Source organism: Notolepis coatsorum, assembly GCF_963971535.1.
Source record: "Notolepis coatsorum genome assembly, chromosome: 12".
Taxonomy (NCBI): Eukaryota; Metazoa; Chordata; class Actinopteri; order Aulopiformes; family Paralepididae; genus Notolepis; species Notolepis coatsorum.
Window position 1 is genome coordinate 78,499,736 of NC_140176.1, and position 15,666 is coordinate 78,515,401.

Sequence of the window (15,666 nt, forward strand, 5' to 3'; positions counted from 1 at the left end):
GCCCCCCCCCCCCCACCTCACCCGCGCGTTGCTCAGTTCACCGCTCCTCCACCGCGCAGCCGCAGTCCACGCCGCTGCGCTGCGCGCCCCCTTCTCTTCTCCATCATCATCACCGCCTCCTCCTCCTCCTCCTCCGAGAGAGAGAGAGAGAGAGGACCAACAGTAACACATCCCCGGGCTGCTGCTGCATCTGTCTGGCCCCCGGCGCTGCTGCTGCACCTGCACCTGCCTGCCTGCCGCCATCGTTATCGATAACATGGAAATACAAGGCTGCCAATCCATTTAGACCGGAGTCTCTCACGCACCTCAAGAGTCAAGGTATGATGATGCTGGATGGTGCGGTGGGGCAGGGGGGACTGGATGAATGAATGAATGAGCATCCTCCTGGGCGTGCCAGCAAAAAAAAAAAAGCATCCTATTGTTTCTGTATAGCCTATTGCTGACGTGGAACAACCACGGACTGTTTCTTTGCTGCAAGGTGATTTCTTTTATTTTTTATTATTTGATTTAGTGTGGATGTGTGATAGGGTTTGCGACATAATATGTGATATTTCCATGACGGCTGCGTTATATATGTAGGGACATTTATTTTAAATGTGTAGCTAGTTGGAGTGCCGGGAGTGGTTATATGGTTAGGTTTATAAACTGCTTGTAAGGTTCAAATTAGGACGACCTGCGGCTTAGCAGCTTGGCAAAAAAAAAACGTCGAATTCAATAAGACGCCGATGTGTGATCGTCTATATTAATGCTATATATAGCTTCAGCCATTGTGAATGGAAGCAGCGCTCAGCCTGACAGTACCATGACATAACTACTCGACACCTGTGTAAAGTTGTTAATATCCGTTTTCACTCATTGTGACCTGAGGTTTGTTGAAAGGTTTGTTGTTTTCTTTTTTGCTTTATCCTCTTAAATGTTCCTATATTATATATAAAGTCCAACATACATCAAGGCAAATATTTGTCCACACAGGCCTGTGTTAATAGCAGGTCTGTATAGCCTGCAGGATACAGGCAGGTTTCATTTTCAAATGCGCGTGAGGTCCACGGTATTTCTTTTAGGTTGCCACTTTGCAACGGTAATGGTATCTGAAAGAACGACAAAAATGTGCATTTGCTCTATTAGAAGGAGAGAGAGAGAGAGGCTTGTTTGTTTGGGCTCATATACTATGAGATACTCATACTCATGATCATGTGTGTGATCTTGCACATATTTTATATATATACATATACGACACACACACACACAATTTATATAAATAAACTGGCTCAGTTTGAGTTATATGTTTATGTGAATTGCTGAACATCACCAGTGTTTATGTGTGTGTGTGTGTGTGTGTGTGTGTGTGTGTGTGTGTGTGTATATAATTGTGTGTGTGTGTTTTCAGACGGGGGGCACAATGAGTGCAGTACCGCCGGTCACCCCCAGCTGGCTGAGTCCCGACCCCACGGCTTGGGTCAGCAGCGGGGGTGGGGGTCCGATGGACAACAGCACCGGCCTGGAGAACTTCCCCTCGCAGGAGACCCTCGCCCCCAGCCAGCTGCCTCTCCTGGTCAACCCCTGGGACATCGTGCTGTGTTCCTCCGGGACCCTAATAGCCTGCGAGAACGCCCTGGTGGTGCTGGTGATCTGGCAGAACCCGACCCTCAGAGCGCCCATGTTCCTGCTGATCGGCAGCCTGGCGCTGGCCGACCTGCTGGCCGGACTGGGCCTGGTGCTCCACTTCACCTGCGCCTACCTGCTGCACTCCGACTCCGCCCAGCTGCTGACGGTGGGCCTGGTGGTGGCCTCCTTCTCCGCCTCGGTCTTCAGCCTGCTGGCCATCACCATCGACCGCTACCTGTCCCTCTACTACGCCCTCACCTACAACTCGGAGCGGACGGCCGCCTTCACCTACACCATGCTGGTGCTGCTGTGGGGGCTGTCCCTGTGCCTGGGCCTGCTGCCCGTCACGGGGGTCAACTGCCTGGCGGAGGAGTCCACGTGCAGCGTGGTGCGTCCGCTGACCAAGAACAACGTGGCGGTGTTGTCCGTCTCCTTCCTGCTGCTCTTCGGCCTGATGCTGCAGCTGTACGTGCAGATCTGTAAGATCGTGATGCGCCACGCCCACCAAATAGCCCTCCAGCACCACTTCCTGGCCGCCACGCCCCACTACGTCACCACCAGGAAGGGCGTGTCCACGCTGGCGATCATCCTGGGCACCTTCGCGGCCTGCTGGATGCCGTTCACCGTCTACTCCCTCGTCGCCGACTACACCTACCCTCCGCTCTACACCTACGCCACGCTGGTGCCCGCCACCTACAACTCCGTCATCAACCCGGTCATATACGCCTTCAGGAACCAGGAGATCCAGAAGGCGCTGTGGCTGGTGTGCTGCGGCTGTGTGCCGGCGAGCGTGGCACAGCGGGCGCGGACCCCCAGCGACGTCTGACCGAGCAGACGCAGGTGTGGGGAGAGAGGTGCCCTGCGTTGGTTCTGCGACGCTGCTTCTCCGTCGTGGCTCTGTCCAGCGTTGGAGAGAGCAGCGGCAGGGGAGATGAGGGCATTATAGCGGGGTCACCACCGTGGCTCTGGCTATATAGGGCTATAGGGTCAGCTCTGATGGAGTTTGTGAGAGAGGTCAGCCCATAGCCCGCCTGGATGGCAACGGCAGTCTGTTTTTTGTTATGATCTACATATAGGGCAAGGTATCTCACTGTCTTCCCCAGTCAAGGCTGCCACAGGTCTCATCCCGCCCCCTCCCATTCAAACCGTGCCACGCCCTGTCCGTGTTCTTCTGCAGAGAGAGCGATGGACGCGTCGAGATAGCAGCAGCTGATGTATATAGATTGTGAATATATAGGTTCTAGGCGCTGGAGCTTTAATTTATATGTGCTTTTTGCGAGAGAGGTTATTATTAGATTGTGCGCGCGCGTGCGTAATTGCGCACGGCAAATTAACAAACGCACGCGTGTGTGTGTGTGTGTGTGTGTGTGTGTGTGTGTGTGTGTGTGTGTGTGTGTGTGTGTGTGTGTGTGCAATGTGTCGCATGGAAAAGGCCAGGGAGAGCGGACGATAGAGCTGCAGACATTTCCACAGTGAAGCCCGGCTGTAGGCTCGAGCTGCAACTCGTCTCGCTGCTGCACTCTGAACGTGCGTCGAAAGCTAAACAACCGCGAAGGGCTAAAAATAGCCTCGCCGCTCCGTGATCCGCGCCCTCCACAGACACCGAGGAGGAAAACCAAGCCCGAGAGCCCCCCCCCCCCCCACTCTCTCTCTCTCTCTCCCCCTCTCTCTCTATTCCCCCCTCTATCTATCTTCCTCTTTCTCCATTTCTCTGTATTGAAATGCCCGTATCCCCTCTCTCCTCTCCATATCTCCCCCTCTCTCTATCCCCCGACCCCCCCCCCAATATCTATCTATCTTCCTCTCTCTCCATTTCTCTGTATTGAAATGCCCGTATCCCCTCTCTCCTCTCCATATCTCCCCATTTCTCTACCCCCCCTCCCCCATATCTATCTATCTTCCTCTCTCTCCATTTCTCTGTATTGAAATGCCTGTATCCCCTCTGTCCTCTCCATATATCCCCCTCTCTATACCCCCCCTCTATCTATATCTATCTTCCTCTCTCCCTCTCTCCATTTATCTGTATTGAAATGCTCGCTTTAAAGTCTACACCCTCCTAGAGCGTGTGCGAATGTGATTTAGTTCAGCATGTATATCCGTGAGGCCTCTAGGGATAGTTCCCTGATGATCCCCCCGCGCGCCATTTACTCCCCTCCCCACCACTACCGCCGCCACACGCACACACACACACGCGCATGACTTTAGATGATAAAAGGCTGGTGACTATAGGCCTGATGATCTGATGACGTAACTGCATCTCTCTTCTCACCCCTGTAACGAATTGGCTGCAATCCCACATTAGTGTTACTTATTGAATGTCCTAACGGATAGCCTCTGAATGCTGTAAATCTGATTACATTTAGAATGTATCGCCGTTCATTTGATCAGTAATGATGACCCTTAAATTCTTTAAACACCCGTTGTGAACCATCGTGTGATCCGCATGCTAGATTTGGATGTACTTTTGCATGCAACAAGCACAGATCCACCTTCTCGTTGCTCTCTCCAGATCTCGCGTGGTGTTGTAGATCCACATATCTATACTGAATGGTTATGTTCCGTGTCAGTACCAATGACGTCAACATACTTTATAGAGCTACTCTGTACCTCATGTATTGCATATAAAAAAAGAGCTACAATCGTGGATGGATGCTAAAAACCAATCAAGTGAATCAACTTAATTTTTTAGGAGTAATGGGAATTGTCTTGCTGTACAGTATACAAATGACCCTCTTCCATACCTCTATATGCCTGAATGAGCCTGTTCAATCTGGATAACAGACAGTTAGCGAGCGGGCTTCACTCTTCCAGCTCAGCTTTTATTTTAATTTTTTTTTTACTGTGTAGACCACCTGCTTTTCATTGGACTCCCAACATAGTTGAATGGAAACACAACAGGCAGCGACCTCCACCAGCTGCTCCGAGCATCACGTCGGCCACCCGTTACTTCTGGCCTATAAGATTTCCTCACGCGCGACGATTTGTTATTCGAGGTAACCGGTGAACCGACAAAAAACACGGTTCAGGATCCCCCCCCCCCCATTCCGCCAGATCATATCAGCAATAACTAGCCTAAGTGGTAGTTATTTTATGGATTTGAAGCAATACACACAGACAGCAATAACATCCATGCCCCCGTGCAACATGATCTCCATCAGCGTATAGTGAAATACGATACTGGCCACTGGAGTACGGATGCCCGTCGGTGTACTACGATGCAGCCTGACCGGGGGCTAACGGAGCACTACGATACTCATAAAGGATCTCTTCAAACAGGGGATCCGATACGTCTTCGGTTGGAGAGAGTGGGATAGAATAACTCTATCGACTGCCACAAACTACTCACGATGATACCACTGCCTCGTCTTTCTGCAAAAGGGACGTAACAACCCCCCAAATCAAGCTTCGGCCATTTCCAGTCTCTTATACAATGAATGAAATCGTGAAAATGTTTTATCACTGTTTTTCTGTTCTTGCCTCTGCCTTTGTGAGCCTAACGAAGTGTTCTGAGTGTTGTAACCTAAAGTGTCTGTGTGAGTATGTGAATTAGGTTACCATTTCTTTCTGTGCATACCGTGTGAGTTGCATGGCCTCTGGGTGTGTGTGTGTGTGTGTGTGTGTGTGTGTGTGTGTGTGTGTGTGTGTGTGTGTGTGTCTGCGCGTGGCCTGCAGCTTGACAGACCATATCTGTCTCCATGGAGGGGGAGAGCAGGTCTGATGAGTAACTTCCTGTTGACCCCTGACCTTAAGAGGGTAATGCTGCCAGTCTTCCTGTCATTCTGAGAGAAGTGGCCTCTGTGCGTGTTCTGTTCCTCCGGGCATCTATGAAGACAGACAGACAGACAGACAGACAGGACCAGGACGTTGACTCTCCATGGAGAATTCCAGCACTTCAAGCCAAAGTGAATGGAACAGTACCGTTTGATAGAATTGGAGCCGTATAAGGCCTCTTGTGTGTCCTTGTCTCTCCTATATCTTCAATGTTCTATTCCACGTCGCATCAATCTAGTCTAGTACAAGCAGGTGTCCATCAAGTGACCTCTAAAATATTCTATGAGCTAAATGGGCCACTTCCAAATGCAGACCTAATGCCTCCTCTCTCCCTCCCTCCCTCCTTCCTTCATCCTCGAAGGTAACAAGTGATCTGGGAGAACTGGATCGATAGATTTAAAAACAGAGGGTGGAAATACACTGAAACATGGCCATGTCAAGCTAGTACGTTTTCATATTGACTCTAGCCTAATAAATTGTTAGTGAAAATAATGCCTAGTTTGTTCACAGGTCATCTGTGACTCAGATACCATTAATAAAAAAAAACTCCCCATTTATTTAATTTAGTCTTTGTATTTTCATCCAGTGAACCACCTGACCAAATGCTGGTACCCACCAGTGGCTCCCAGCCCACAGTTTGAAAACGACTGGATTCTAGCATTTGAGATGTTCACACCGTCCATCTTTCCTGTCCCGTTTATTTCACATTATCAGATGATTTCAGTGGAATTGCGTTGCTATGGGAACAGCTTGGACCCAAGTTTATTTCCTGTCGCAGTGTTTGCTAAATATTAATAGCTGACGGGAAATAAAATGTAGTACAATTAGAATGTCTTTAACAGTGGCTATAAACCTTTTTCTGTCAAGGACCCCCAAATTGATACACGTTGATACCATCTGAGAAGATGTTGGTTGTTAGGTATGATTCTGTCCAGAATTCCATAGCTGTCTTGTCTACACTGTAAAAAAGAAGACTGTAAAAAAATGGTAAATGTCTGGCAGCAACGATTGCCAAATACTTACTGTCAAATTACAGTCAAATCAAATACATTTACAGATTATAACCTTTATTTAATGGTTAATATTTTGACAAAAGGTAATTTAATGTATTTTTATGGCAGTTACACTTAAAGTAGAAAAACAAAAGTAATCTGTAAAATAATAGTGATTTAAAAAAAAAATTACAGTGTATACTGTAGTTGGGGAGCTAACAGTTATATGATCATCCTCTCACTTCTAGTGAATGAAATAGTGAAATTAACTGGAAAAATTATTCCCTATTCTTATGGAGACCTCACATTGAGAACCACTGGTCTACAAGGTACTGGAGAAGGAGGATCTGGAGGGAAAGCAGAATACAGCATTAGCACTGGAATGTAGCCTGTGTATGTTATCTTGTGCACAGTGTCAGGCCGATGCCTGTATTTATTTAAAGGTAGAATCTGTGATCACATCAAACAGTGACCTCTAGGCAAAAAGAGCACCGCTTGGTATTACACTTTATTTCATCCTTTGTTATGGTCCGATGTAGGGGTGTAAATATTTGACCCCACAACAATTCGATTCGATTGCGATTCTTCAGGCAACGATTCAATGCATCATGAAATTTCTTCATTTGCCCACGATTCGATTAGATGCGATTCGATACATTTTCTATCAGTTAATTCCCCCAAAAATGTTGAATACAGAACTGTGGCTGGGGGAACTGATTCACTCAGCATGAATGGACTATAGGTCAATAAAAAACGATTCTAACATTTTCAAATCGATGCAGTTGAATCGCCACCTTAGGATCGATGCATTGTTACACCCCTAGTCCGATAGGTTTGGACTTGAGTGGGGCTATGGGAGCGGTTGCTATACTGCTGGTCACACCTCAGGCTCTGCCAAGAGAGGTCTGGAGAAATGTACAGCATAAGTTACTAAACTCCCACACATCAGACCCCATGTGGGGCTTTTTTTTTGCCTAGAGGTCGCTGTTTGACGGCATTACAGATTCTACCTTTAATGAGCGGCACCAACAGGTCTGGCTGACACGTCACAAGCCCTCACAAACTCTTGAATTCCTTTTACCTTTGGAGAAGAACATATATTTATATATTTTGTTATATTCATTGAAAAGTTATATTTTTTTCCAGTCTATAGTCTGGCCTGGATTATTTCTGATTCTGATGTTGTACAATATATTATGGCGCTGTAAAGCCTTTTCTGAATGTAGTTAATAATCAAGAGATTATTGTTTCTTTGAAATGCCCTCCTTCTCTTCCTCCTTGATGAATTAGGTTGTGTGTATATATGGCATGCTTATGTGGGGGGGGGGGGGTTAGGGTTATACCATAGGGTTAGAGTTAGAGCATATACCATCTTGCATGGTGCTACCAAAGTTGGTTCAAGAGTTGTGATTACGAGAAGCGGTGCACCACTGTTGAATGACATTTCTCTCAACTGTTGTTACACCACGATGGGTTCTGTTTCATTCTACCTTTCCTTCCCTATGAGACGCACCAGTTTGTAAAAAGACTGGTTTGATGGGTGGCATTGGATTTGGCTATACACCACAGTCTGAGAGACCAGTGGAACAGGGCCTTTTTCTGATTGGTGAATGTCATCCCGGGTAGCCTATGGTAATGTCAGCTTGGCATATGGAAATATCCCGAGATGAGATTATCATGGTTTTATCAAGGGCTTTGTATCCAGGAGTAGTAAACAGGCTTGTTTACAGGCTCTGGCACTTCTCTCTATAGACTGTATGAGAACTTGACCTATTATTCTTAATGTTGATTTAGGGTGTTGGGGGGGGGGGGGGGGCAGACTTCAAAAGGAGGAGGAGGAGGGGGGTCACAATGATGGTTACCAATCTATAGAGCTAAATATCAACCTTCAAAGGTCTGAGACTGTGTGTATGTGTGTGTGTGTGTGGGGGCGGGGGGGGGGATTGGGAGCTGGGGACGCTACCGTAACAGCATCTTGTGTAGACATAATGCATAGTTTTCAATGTGAAATGCACTTTATTTTTTTGGGACGAAAAATGGCACAAAAACTAAGTATCTGCAAAATGAAACGTATAAATGATAATCAACATGCACTAACTAACTGAAATATTGTAAAACATTGTGTGGACGTGGTGTATATTTTTCCAAAGTGTTAGTTGTACTTTTTATTGCTTTTTTGGTTTGTTGAGAGATATTGTTAATTTTGTATTAAAAGAATGTGCTGTGCATAAAAACAACAACGACGACAACAGCCCGCCTTTGATTGATCTGTTAATCTTCACTCCGGCTCAGTGGCCTCCTTTCACGCTCCTCTGGTTTCCCTGGCAACTCCCTTCTTAGCTGTACGGTTGCCATGGAAACTCAAATCTCAGATTCAGGTATATGTGTCGTTTCTATGACGATGGTGGAAACAGTAAGGAGACGCAGCAGCCGTGTGATGACCCATCACTCGTCATAATTTTATTATTCTCCAGGTCAAAGGTTACAGTTCACACTAGAATATACATGGACCCCCCGCCCCTGCCCTACCCCCCCAAACCCCATTCAAAGCACATTCGCCCCCCCCTAGACACCACTGAGCAATCACACATCCAGCTGGCTCGATCAATTACCATATGCATGATCAATAACTTTCATCCCTCTTCCTACCATTTATCCTTCATCCTTCTTGCTACCATAAATGTTTCATCCTTCTTGCTAACATTTATCCTTCATCCTTCTTGCTACATTTTATCCTTCATCTTCAGTAGAAAAATTCTTTATTATCATCTCAAATCAAGCTCTCCCCATTCATTCCCGCACTCGGAGGGAGAAGGAGGCCCAGAACCCACGCACTGCCCCCCCCCCCCCTGCTGAGGGATTTCTCCCTTGCGTCTTCCAGTCGCTATAATCTACACATTAAAAACTTGTCTCAAGTGTTTCAGTAAAAACATTTAAAAAAAAGGGCAAGTACATCAATTGGCTTAATGGGGCAATTTTCTAGTTTTAATTTTTCTAACACCCATAAGCCATAATAACTATACATGAGGTGAGTGTTGCACCTCTATAGGTGATGCAGGGTCTACAGTTATAACAGGTAAGTCAGGCAGAGAGACACATAGATTGGGGTGTATTCATAATGTTTACTTTGAAATATAGTGTTGAACTGAACATTAGCATTTCACAGAGCGGTGGACATCACAGTATGTATTAATAACAAGGTATATTCCTACACTTTTTATTTATTTTCTTTGCATCTTGAATACACCCCTAGAATTCCAGTTTTGAACCAGTTCAGGTTATATCATAACGACCAACAACACATAGGGTTAAGTGTGTATATATGTTGGTAGGTAGTGGTATATATATATTTGTGACAATCCGTGGAGGTGGAACAGTATGCATTCATTCAAGTGAGTGTGAGTGATTGATTGATTGATCAGTTACGTGTGCGTATCTTACGCAATTATGCTGCTTGTAAGGTGTGTGTGTGTACACAAGAGGTGGAAAAATACGTAAAACTACTACCACTCTAGTAGAAGTACTCTAATAGTACTTTATATAGCATAATACTTTAGAACAAACATTATTTAAAAAATAATTTAGAACATATAATGATAAAGATACACGCTCAATGAAGAAACCCACTCCAGTTGCCAAGAGAAAGTCTAACAGGCCCAGAAATACTTACTTACGTGACCCATAATGGCCCCCAAAGAGCACTGCCAACAGCCCCTTTGTTGTGATGTCCAGGAATTGACAATGCCCTAACACATGGCCTCTAATGGCCACCATAATCCATCGTGTAGATACTGTAGATAGGCAGTGAGAGCCAGCATATCACCAGGGTTATCAAGTGGGCACCCTCCTTCACTGGTGTTTCGTCAAGTTAGGCCCATGACACCTCGGGAAGGCTCAACAGTTAGTTCCAGCGTCCCAGAACCACCCCCTCCACGCTAGCTCTAATTTTCCATATTCCTACCTTGTATAATAAACTTAGTAGCCTACTGCTTTTAGCAAATATTTAGACGGTTTACTATAAGTCAAAGGTTTGGGGCTGGTCCCTTTTTAACCATATCAACGAAGCTACAGCAGCATGCGCTATGAGGTCACCGTGAGTCCAGAATGACTGTGTTTTTTTTACCGTCAAGTAAAGATCTCTTTTGTACTAAAACATATTCAAGTAAAGTTAAAGTAAATACTTAAAAAATAAATAACTCAATTGCAGTAACTGGAGTAATTGTAATGAGTTTACATTCCACCTCTGTGTGCGTGTGCGTGTGTGTGTGTGTGCATGTGCGTGCGTGTGCGTGTGTGTGTGTGTGTGCGTGTGTGTGTGTGTGTGCGTGTGTGGGGGGGGGGGGGGTCCTCCAGGGGTGTGTTAGTCGGACCAGTCGTTCTCCTCGGGCTCGGAGTCGTCCTCTGAGTCGGAGTATTCCACGGCGATGCGTCGGGAGAGGATGGTGGCCACGTCGTTCCCCACCGGCTCCCTCTTGGCCTGCTGCTCCTGCTGCTCCTGGACCTTCTTCAGCTGGATGCCTGCAGGACAGTGTTTACATTTAAAAAGGCCATAATTCCACCATATTTAAAAAAAATAAAAAATTCTTGGTTGCAATTTTTTTTTTTTTTTATTATTATGTTTTTGGTAGATTTCTTATTGTTTTATTCTCCGGGCAGTCCAGCAGAGAGAGAGAGGAAGTATGGGAGATAGAGGGGGAAGACATTCGGCAAAGGTCGCCGGGTCCGGGAGTCGAACCCGGGACGGCCCGTGTTGCACCGCAGCGCTGTATGTGGTGCGCCACCCTGGTGCCCCCTTGGTTGCTATTTTTGCACGGGAGCTTCTGGCCATTAATCGCATGCCGTATTAATCACACATTTTTTTATCTGATCAAAATGTGAACTGTGGTAGCAGTAATATACATTTGCATTAATGTGTTATTAACTTTGACAGCCCTAATATATTCTGAGAATCAGTGGGTGTCCTGTGCACAGCCGTGCTCCTCATCCAGGGTGCAGCCAGAGCAGGAACAATGCAACGGTTCATGTTTCAACATTTCAACGTTTCACGTAATCCAGCAGCACAGGAGTGTTCAAATCCACTTTAGTTGAATTCATAAAAACAACATTGGAGCGAACAACGCAGTTCACGTTGTGGCTTCCTCAGGTTTGCTCTGTTCCTATTTATTTTGGAAACTTTGATTTGTAAATGGAAAATATACTATCTCTTAATGTAAATCAGAATACCTATACTATATATATATCAGAATATACATAATTGTTTTACTCTATTGTTTACAAACATTACTGAATGAAAAAAATGAATACAATTAAAGACTCATATTTGCCTGTTGTCTAGTGTTAGCCGCCTATTTAGAACTCTGTAAATCAACGAAAACATTTCTATTTCTTATTTTTGGATCACTGTTTGGGCCTTTAAAGTAACCTGTTAACGTTAGGTGCTAGTCAGTTTCGGACAAGTGACCACGTCCGGTTTCGGCTGGCACTGAACGGACCAGTCACCTCTGATGGTGAAAATGATTGACGGTACCTAACACGAGGGCTGATTCCCACGGTAAGGGGACAGAAGAAGATGCGGACGTTGTTTGTTTTGAGAATTCCTGACTCGCCCGTCCAAATGAATTGAGCGGTCTGCCATTTTGGACGAATTATTACTAATTATTATTACCGAACATTACAAAAACATCTGTAAAACACACATTTTCCGTCGGATTGTTATCAACGTTGGACCTGTACTAGATAAGACTTCAGGCTATGGAACTGTTGTGTTTTCCAGCCGCAAGCTTTCAGCTGGAACTCTTTTGCAGGCATCTGTTTGCAAGTAAACAAAACTTTTATTTCAGTGTGTTCAAACCTCTGTAACTCTATTAGCACTCAGAGTGATTCTTTCAAAAGAGACCAGACTCATGCATGTGCTATAAGTGGTTCAAGAATAAATAGCAAATTACTTTGGGTACACAGTAAATCTTGCAGTGTCAAATTAACACTATTCCTGAGTGTATTTGGTCCCACTCAGAATTGGTGTTAAATTGACTCTTGCTCTTGTGTAAGAGTTAAATTAACTCTAAATAGAGTAAAAACTTAACACTCGCTTATAAGTCAGGTTATTCAAGCCAAAGGAGGATTGTAAAGGTTAGCTTATGACTGCCGGCTAATTTCATGCTTTCATGTAGCTGACCTCACTGCTGACACACGAGCATGCACACGCACACACACACTCTATATATACTATATATGCTGAGATCACATCACCCCTGTCCTTCATAACGTTCACTGGCTCCCAGTTAAATACAGGATTGATTTCAAGATCACAACCTACAAAGCCCTAAACAACCTGGCCCCTTCCTACCTCGCCAACCTCCTCCCCGCCACACCACTACCCGTCGCCTCAGGTCCACGGACACAAACTGCTTGACAGTCCCAAGGGCCAAGCTCCGGACCTGGGGTGACAGGGCCTTTTTAGTTGCCACACCCACCCTCTGGAACACCCTCCCCACCCACATCCCATCCCCTCCTTCAAACTGGCCCTCAAGACCCACCTCTTCAATCTCACTTTCACCTGATCATCATCTTTCCTCCATCTCAAGACTCATTTTATTGTTGATATTTCTTTGTTATATTTTACTCTATTCTGTATCTATTCAATAATTTTATTTTGTGTGTGTAAAGTGACTTTGGGTACTGGGAAAAGCGCTATTTATACATTTAATACATAATTATTATTATTATTATTATTACTATATACAGTAATAACATAACATATACAAATAAACACAGAGCACCAAACGTTAACTCTGTTATGGTAACGGTAACACAGATTCGTACCCATGCGTATGGCAGCAAGCAGGTCGCTGCGGGGATCGTTGATCGGGGCTTCACTGGGGGCGGAGGACATCTTTCTGGCGGTGAAGTGGGAGGCGCCAGCAGGGACAGGGGGAGGTGGGGGGCCAGGGGGGGGAGGAGCTGCAAGGCCAACAGACATAGGCAGAGGGGGCGGGGCATAGCCTCCGGCTCCACCCATTGGACCAGGAGGAGATAGTGGGCCTCCGGGGGGCGTGGCGAAGGCCGTTTGGGCCGAAGGAATGAGAGGGGCGGTGGGAGGAGGGGGAGGGGGACCGGTGTTAGCAAAGCCATCCAGACTGCAATACAGCAAGCACACGAGAAACACACAAGTTACTCACATATATCATTACAACCACAATGGAAATAATATCTTGGGCTTCCCTGTGTTCATCATTTTGACAATATGCAAAGAAAGTGGCATCCATAAGAATTTCAATCAATCAATCAATCAATCAATCAATAGATACATTTATCAATTGGTCGATCAATCAATGTGGTGTCTATTGGAGCGTTAAACGTATTAATAGTCCTCATAACCTCTCTCTATCCACACACCCAGATGCTCTCCCTGGATGGTAAACACACTACCACAGGGTTTGACAGTGCAGCATACACTGAACCACTAGATGGCAGTGTTTACTCAAACTTCCCAAGGGAATTAGCCCAAGTTTATTAGGTTCAGGGTCATCCACCAGTGGAATTACAGCACAGTAAGGCAGGAGGATCATGCTTAAATCTACATTAAAGATGACTTAATACCAGGTTCATGCTCACTTGAATACATAAAACAGAACTGTCTATGACTGTAGGTTAATGGTGCTGACATATAAGACAGTCTTGGACGTGTCCATAGACTTGCAGTTGGCTTGCTGAGTACTGTGGGCTTGTTGGGGTGGAGGGCAAGATTTAGTCTGATCTCCACTGTAACGGGAAGCCATACAGCATACAGTGGTGAAGACCATGTTTACTGTCCCCATGAGGGATGTCCTCAAAAAGCATATTGAACCTCTATTAATATCCAAATCTTATGTGTGATACATGATCAGTGGATTAAAATCTAGTGTGTAAAATGTGCACACACAAACATTTAAATCAGTAACTTAGTTGATTGAATGAGTAGTCGAGTGAAATCTGTGCAGTTGACATGAACAAAAATCATCAAATAAAGTCGAATACCTAGGTAATTTCCAATAGTCAAATATTCAGATAACCATGCCCACCCCTAACGTGTACCTGTTTGTGTGTGTGTGTGTGCGTGTGTGTGTGCGTGCGCTTACCCGTAGTCCACAGGTGGGAGGGACATAGAGCCATTCATGATCTCTGTGGGCGGGGCTGGGGGCGGGGCTTGGTGGTGAGTGCGACCCAGTGTCCCCGTCTGATAGGCCCTGCCCCTGTAGTCGTGTTCCACAGTGGCATGGCCTGCAGCCATCTGGGCGGCCAGGACACTGGGGGGCGGGCCGGAGTAGGTGTGGGCGTGGCCGGCATGGTTCATGGCATTGGGGTAGTGATGGTGGTCGGGACCGTGACCCCTGAGAGAGAAGAGGGGAGAGGTGAAGAAGGACAACAAAAAATGATTACACTATGATGGATAAATAAATTATAAACAAAGCCTAGTAAGCATAATATCTCCCTTGGCCTGAAGCCTAGTAAGCCTAATATCTCCCTTGGCCTGAAGCCTAGTAAGCATAATATCTCTCTTGGCCTGAAGCCTAGTAAGCATAATATCTCTCTTGGCCTGAAGCCTAGTAAGCTGTGTATCTCTCTTGGTCTGAAGCCTAGTAAGCATAATATCTCTCTTGGCCTGAAGCCTAGTAAGCATAATATCTCTCTTGGCCTGAAGCCTAGTAAGCTGTGTATCTCTCTTGGTCTGAAGCCTAGTAAGCATAATATCTCTCTTGGCCTGAAGCCTAGTAAGCTGTGTATCTCTCTTGGTCTGAAGCCTAGTAAGTCGTGTATCTCTCTTGGTCTGAAGCCTAGTAAGCCTAATATCTCCCTTGGCCTGGGGGGGATTCTCCTCTGGCTGAGAGGTAGATGTTTGGTTTTCCTATGTGGTTTGAATCCAGGTGGGTTAAATAAGCACGTAAGTCCACACACGGTCCTCATTGGCGATGTCACTCACGAGTGCCAACATTTCCGCGGACACGCTCGTTCCCCCAATCTATTCCACCACCACGGGGCACTCTAACCTGTGATGCCCCCCAGTCGAGATGTGACAGTGTGTGTGTGTGTGTGTGTGATCTCTAACCTGTTCTCTGGGGACATGGAGCCTTCAGACGAGGCTCCCCGGTCGCGGTGGATGGTGTGACAGTATTATAATATAATGCAGGACCTGTTCAGAGGTCTTTAATTGGCATGCAATTATCCTCAACGTTTAGCAATTAGCACACACGGTTAGCACACACACACACCGGAACACACACGCATGCATTGTCTCTTGTAGGATCGCCGATGCGATTCG

The 15,666-nt window shown here is 45.9% G+C and overlaps 2 protein-coding genes across 2 annotated transcripts in view; one reads left to right on the forward strand and one right to left on the reverse strand.

Annotated features, from left to right (window-relative positions):
* Positions 1 to 1,396: 1,396 nt before the first annotated feature.
* Positions 1,397 to 2,431, forward strand: gpr12 (G protein-coupled receptor 12; the record flags this gene model as incomplete). The annotated part of the gene is made up of 1 exon (XM_084326571.1): positions 1,397 to 2,431. The coding sequence occupies exon 1, from the start codon at positions 1,400 to 1,402 to the stop codon at positions 2,429 to 2,431; it is 1,032 nt and encodes a 343-aa protein (XP_084182697.1). The 5' UTR covers positions 1,397 to 1,399.
* A 6,550-nt stretch (positions 2,432 to 8,981) lies between these two features.
* wasf3b (WASP family member 3b) overlaps positions 8,982 to 15,666 on the reverse strand; it is a 64,510-nt gene continuing 57,825 nt past the window's right edge. Inside the window, exons 7-9 of the mRNA XM_084325557.1 lie at positions 14,486 to 14,737; positions 13,191 to 13,504; positions 8,982 to 10,886 (exon numbers count right to left, since the gene is read on the reverse strand). Of these exons, the coding sequence (XP_084181683.1) occupies positions 10,729 to 10,886; positions 13,191 to 13,504; positions 14,486 to 14,737 (724 nt within the window). The 3' untranslated portion in view covers positions 8,982 to 10,728. The remainder of the gene's footprint in view (positions 10,887 to 13,190; positions 13,505 to 14,485; positions 14,738 to 15,666) is intronic.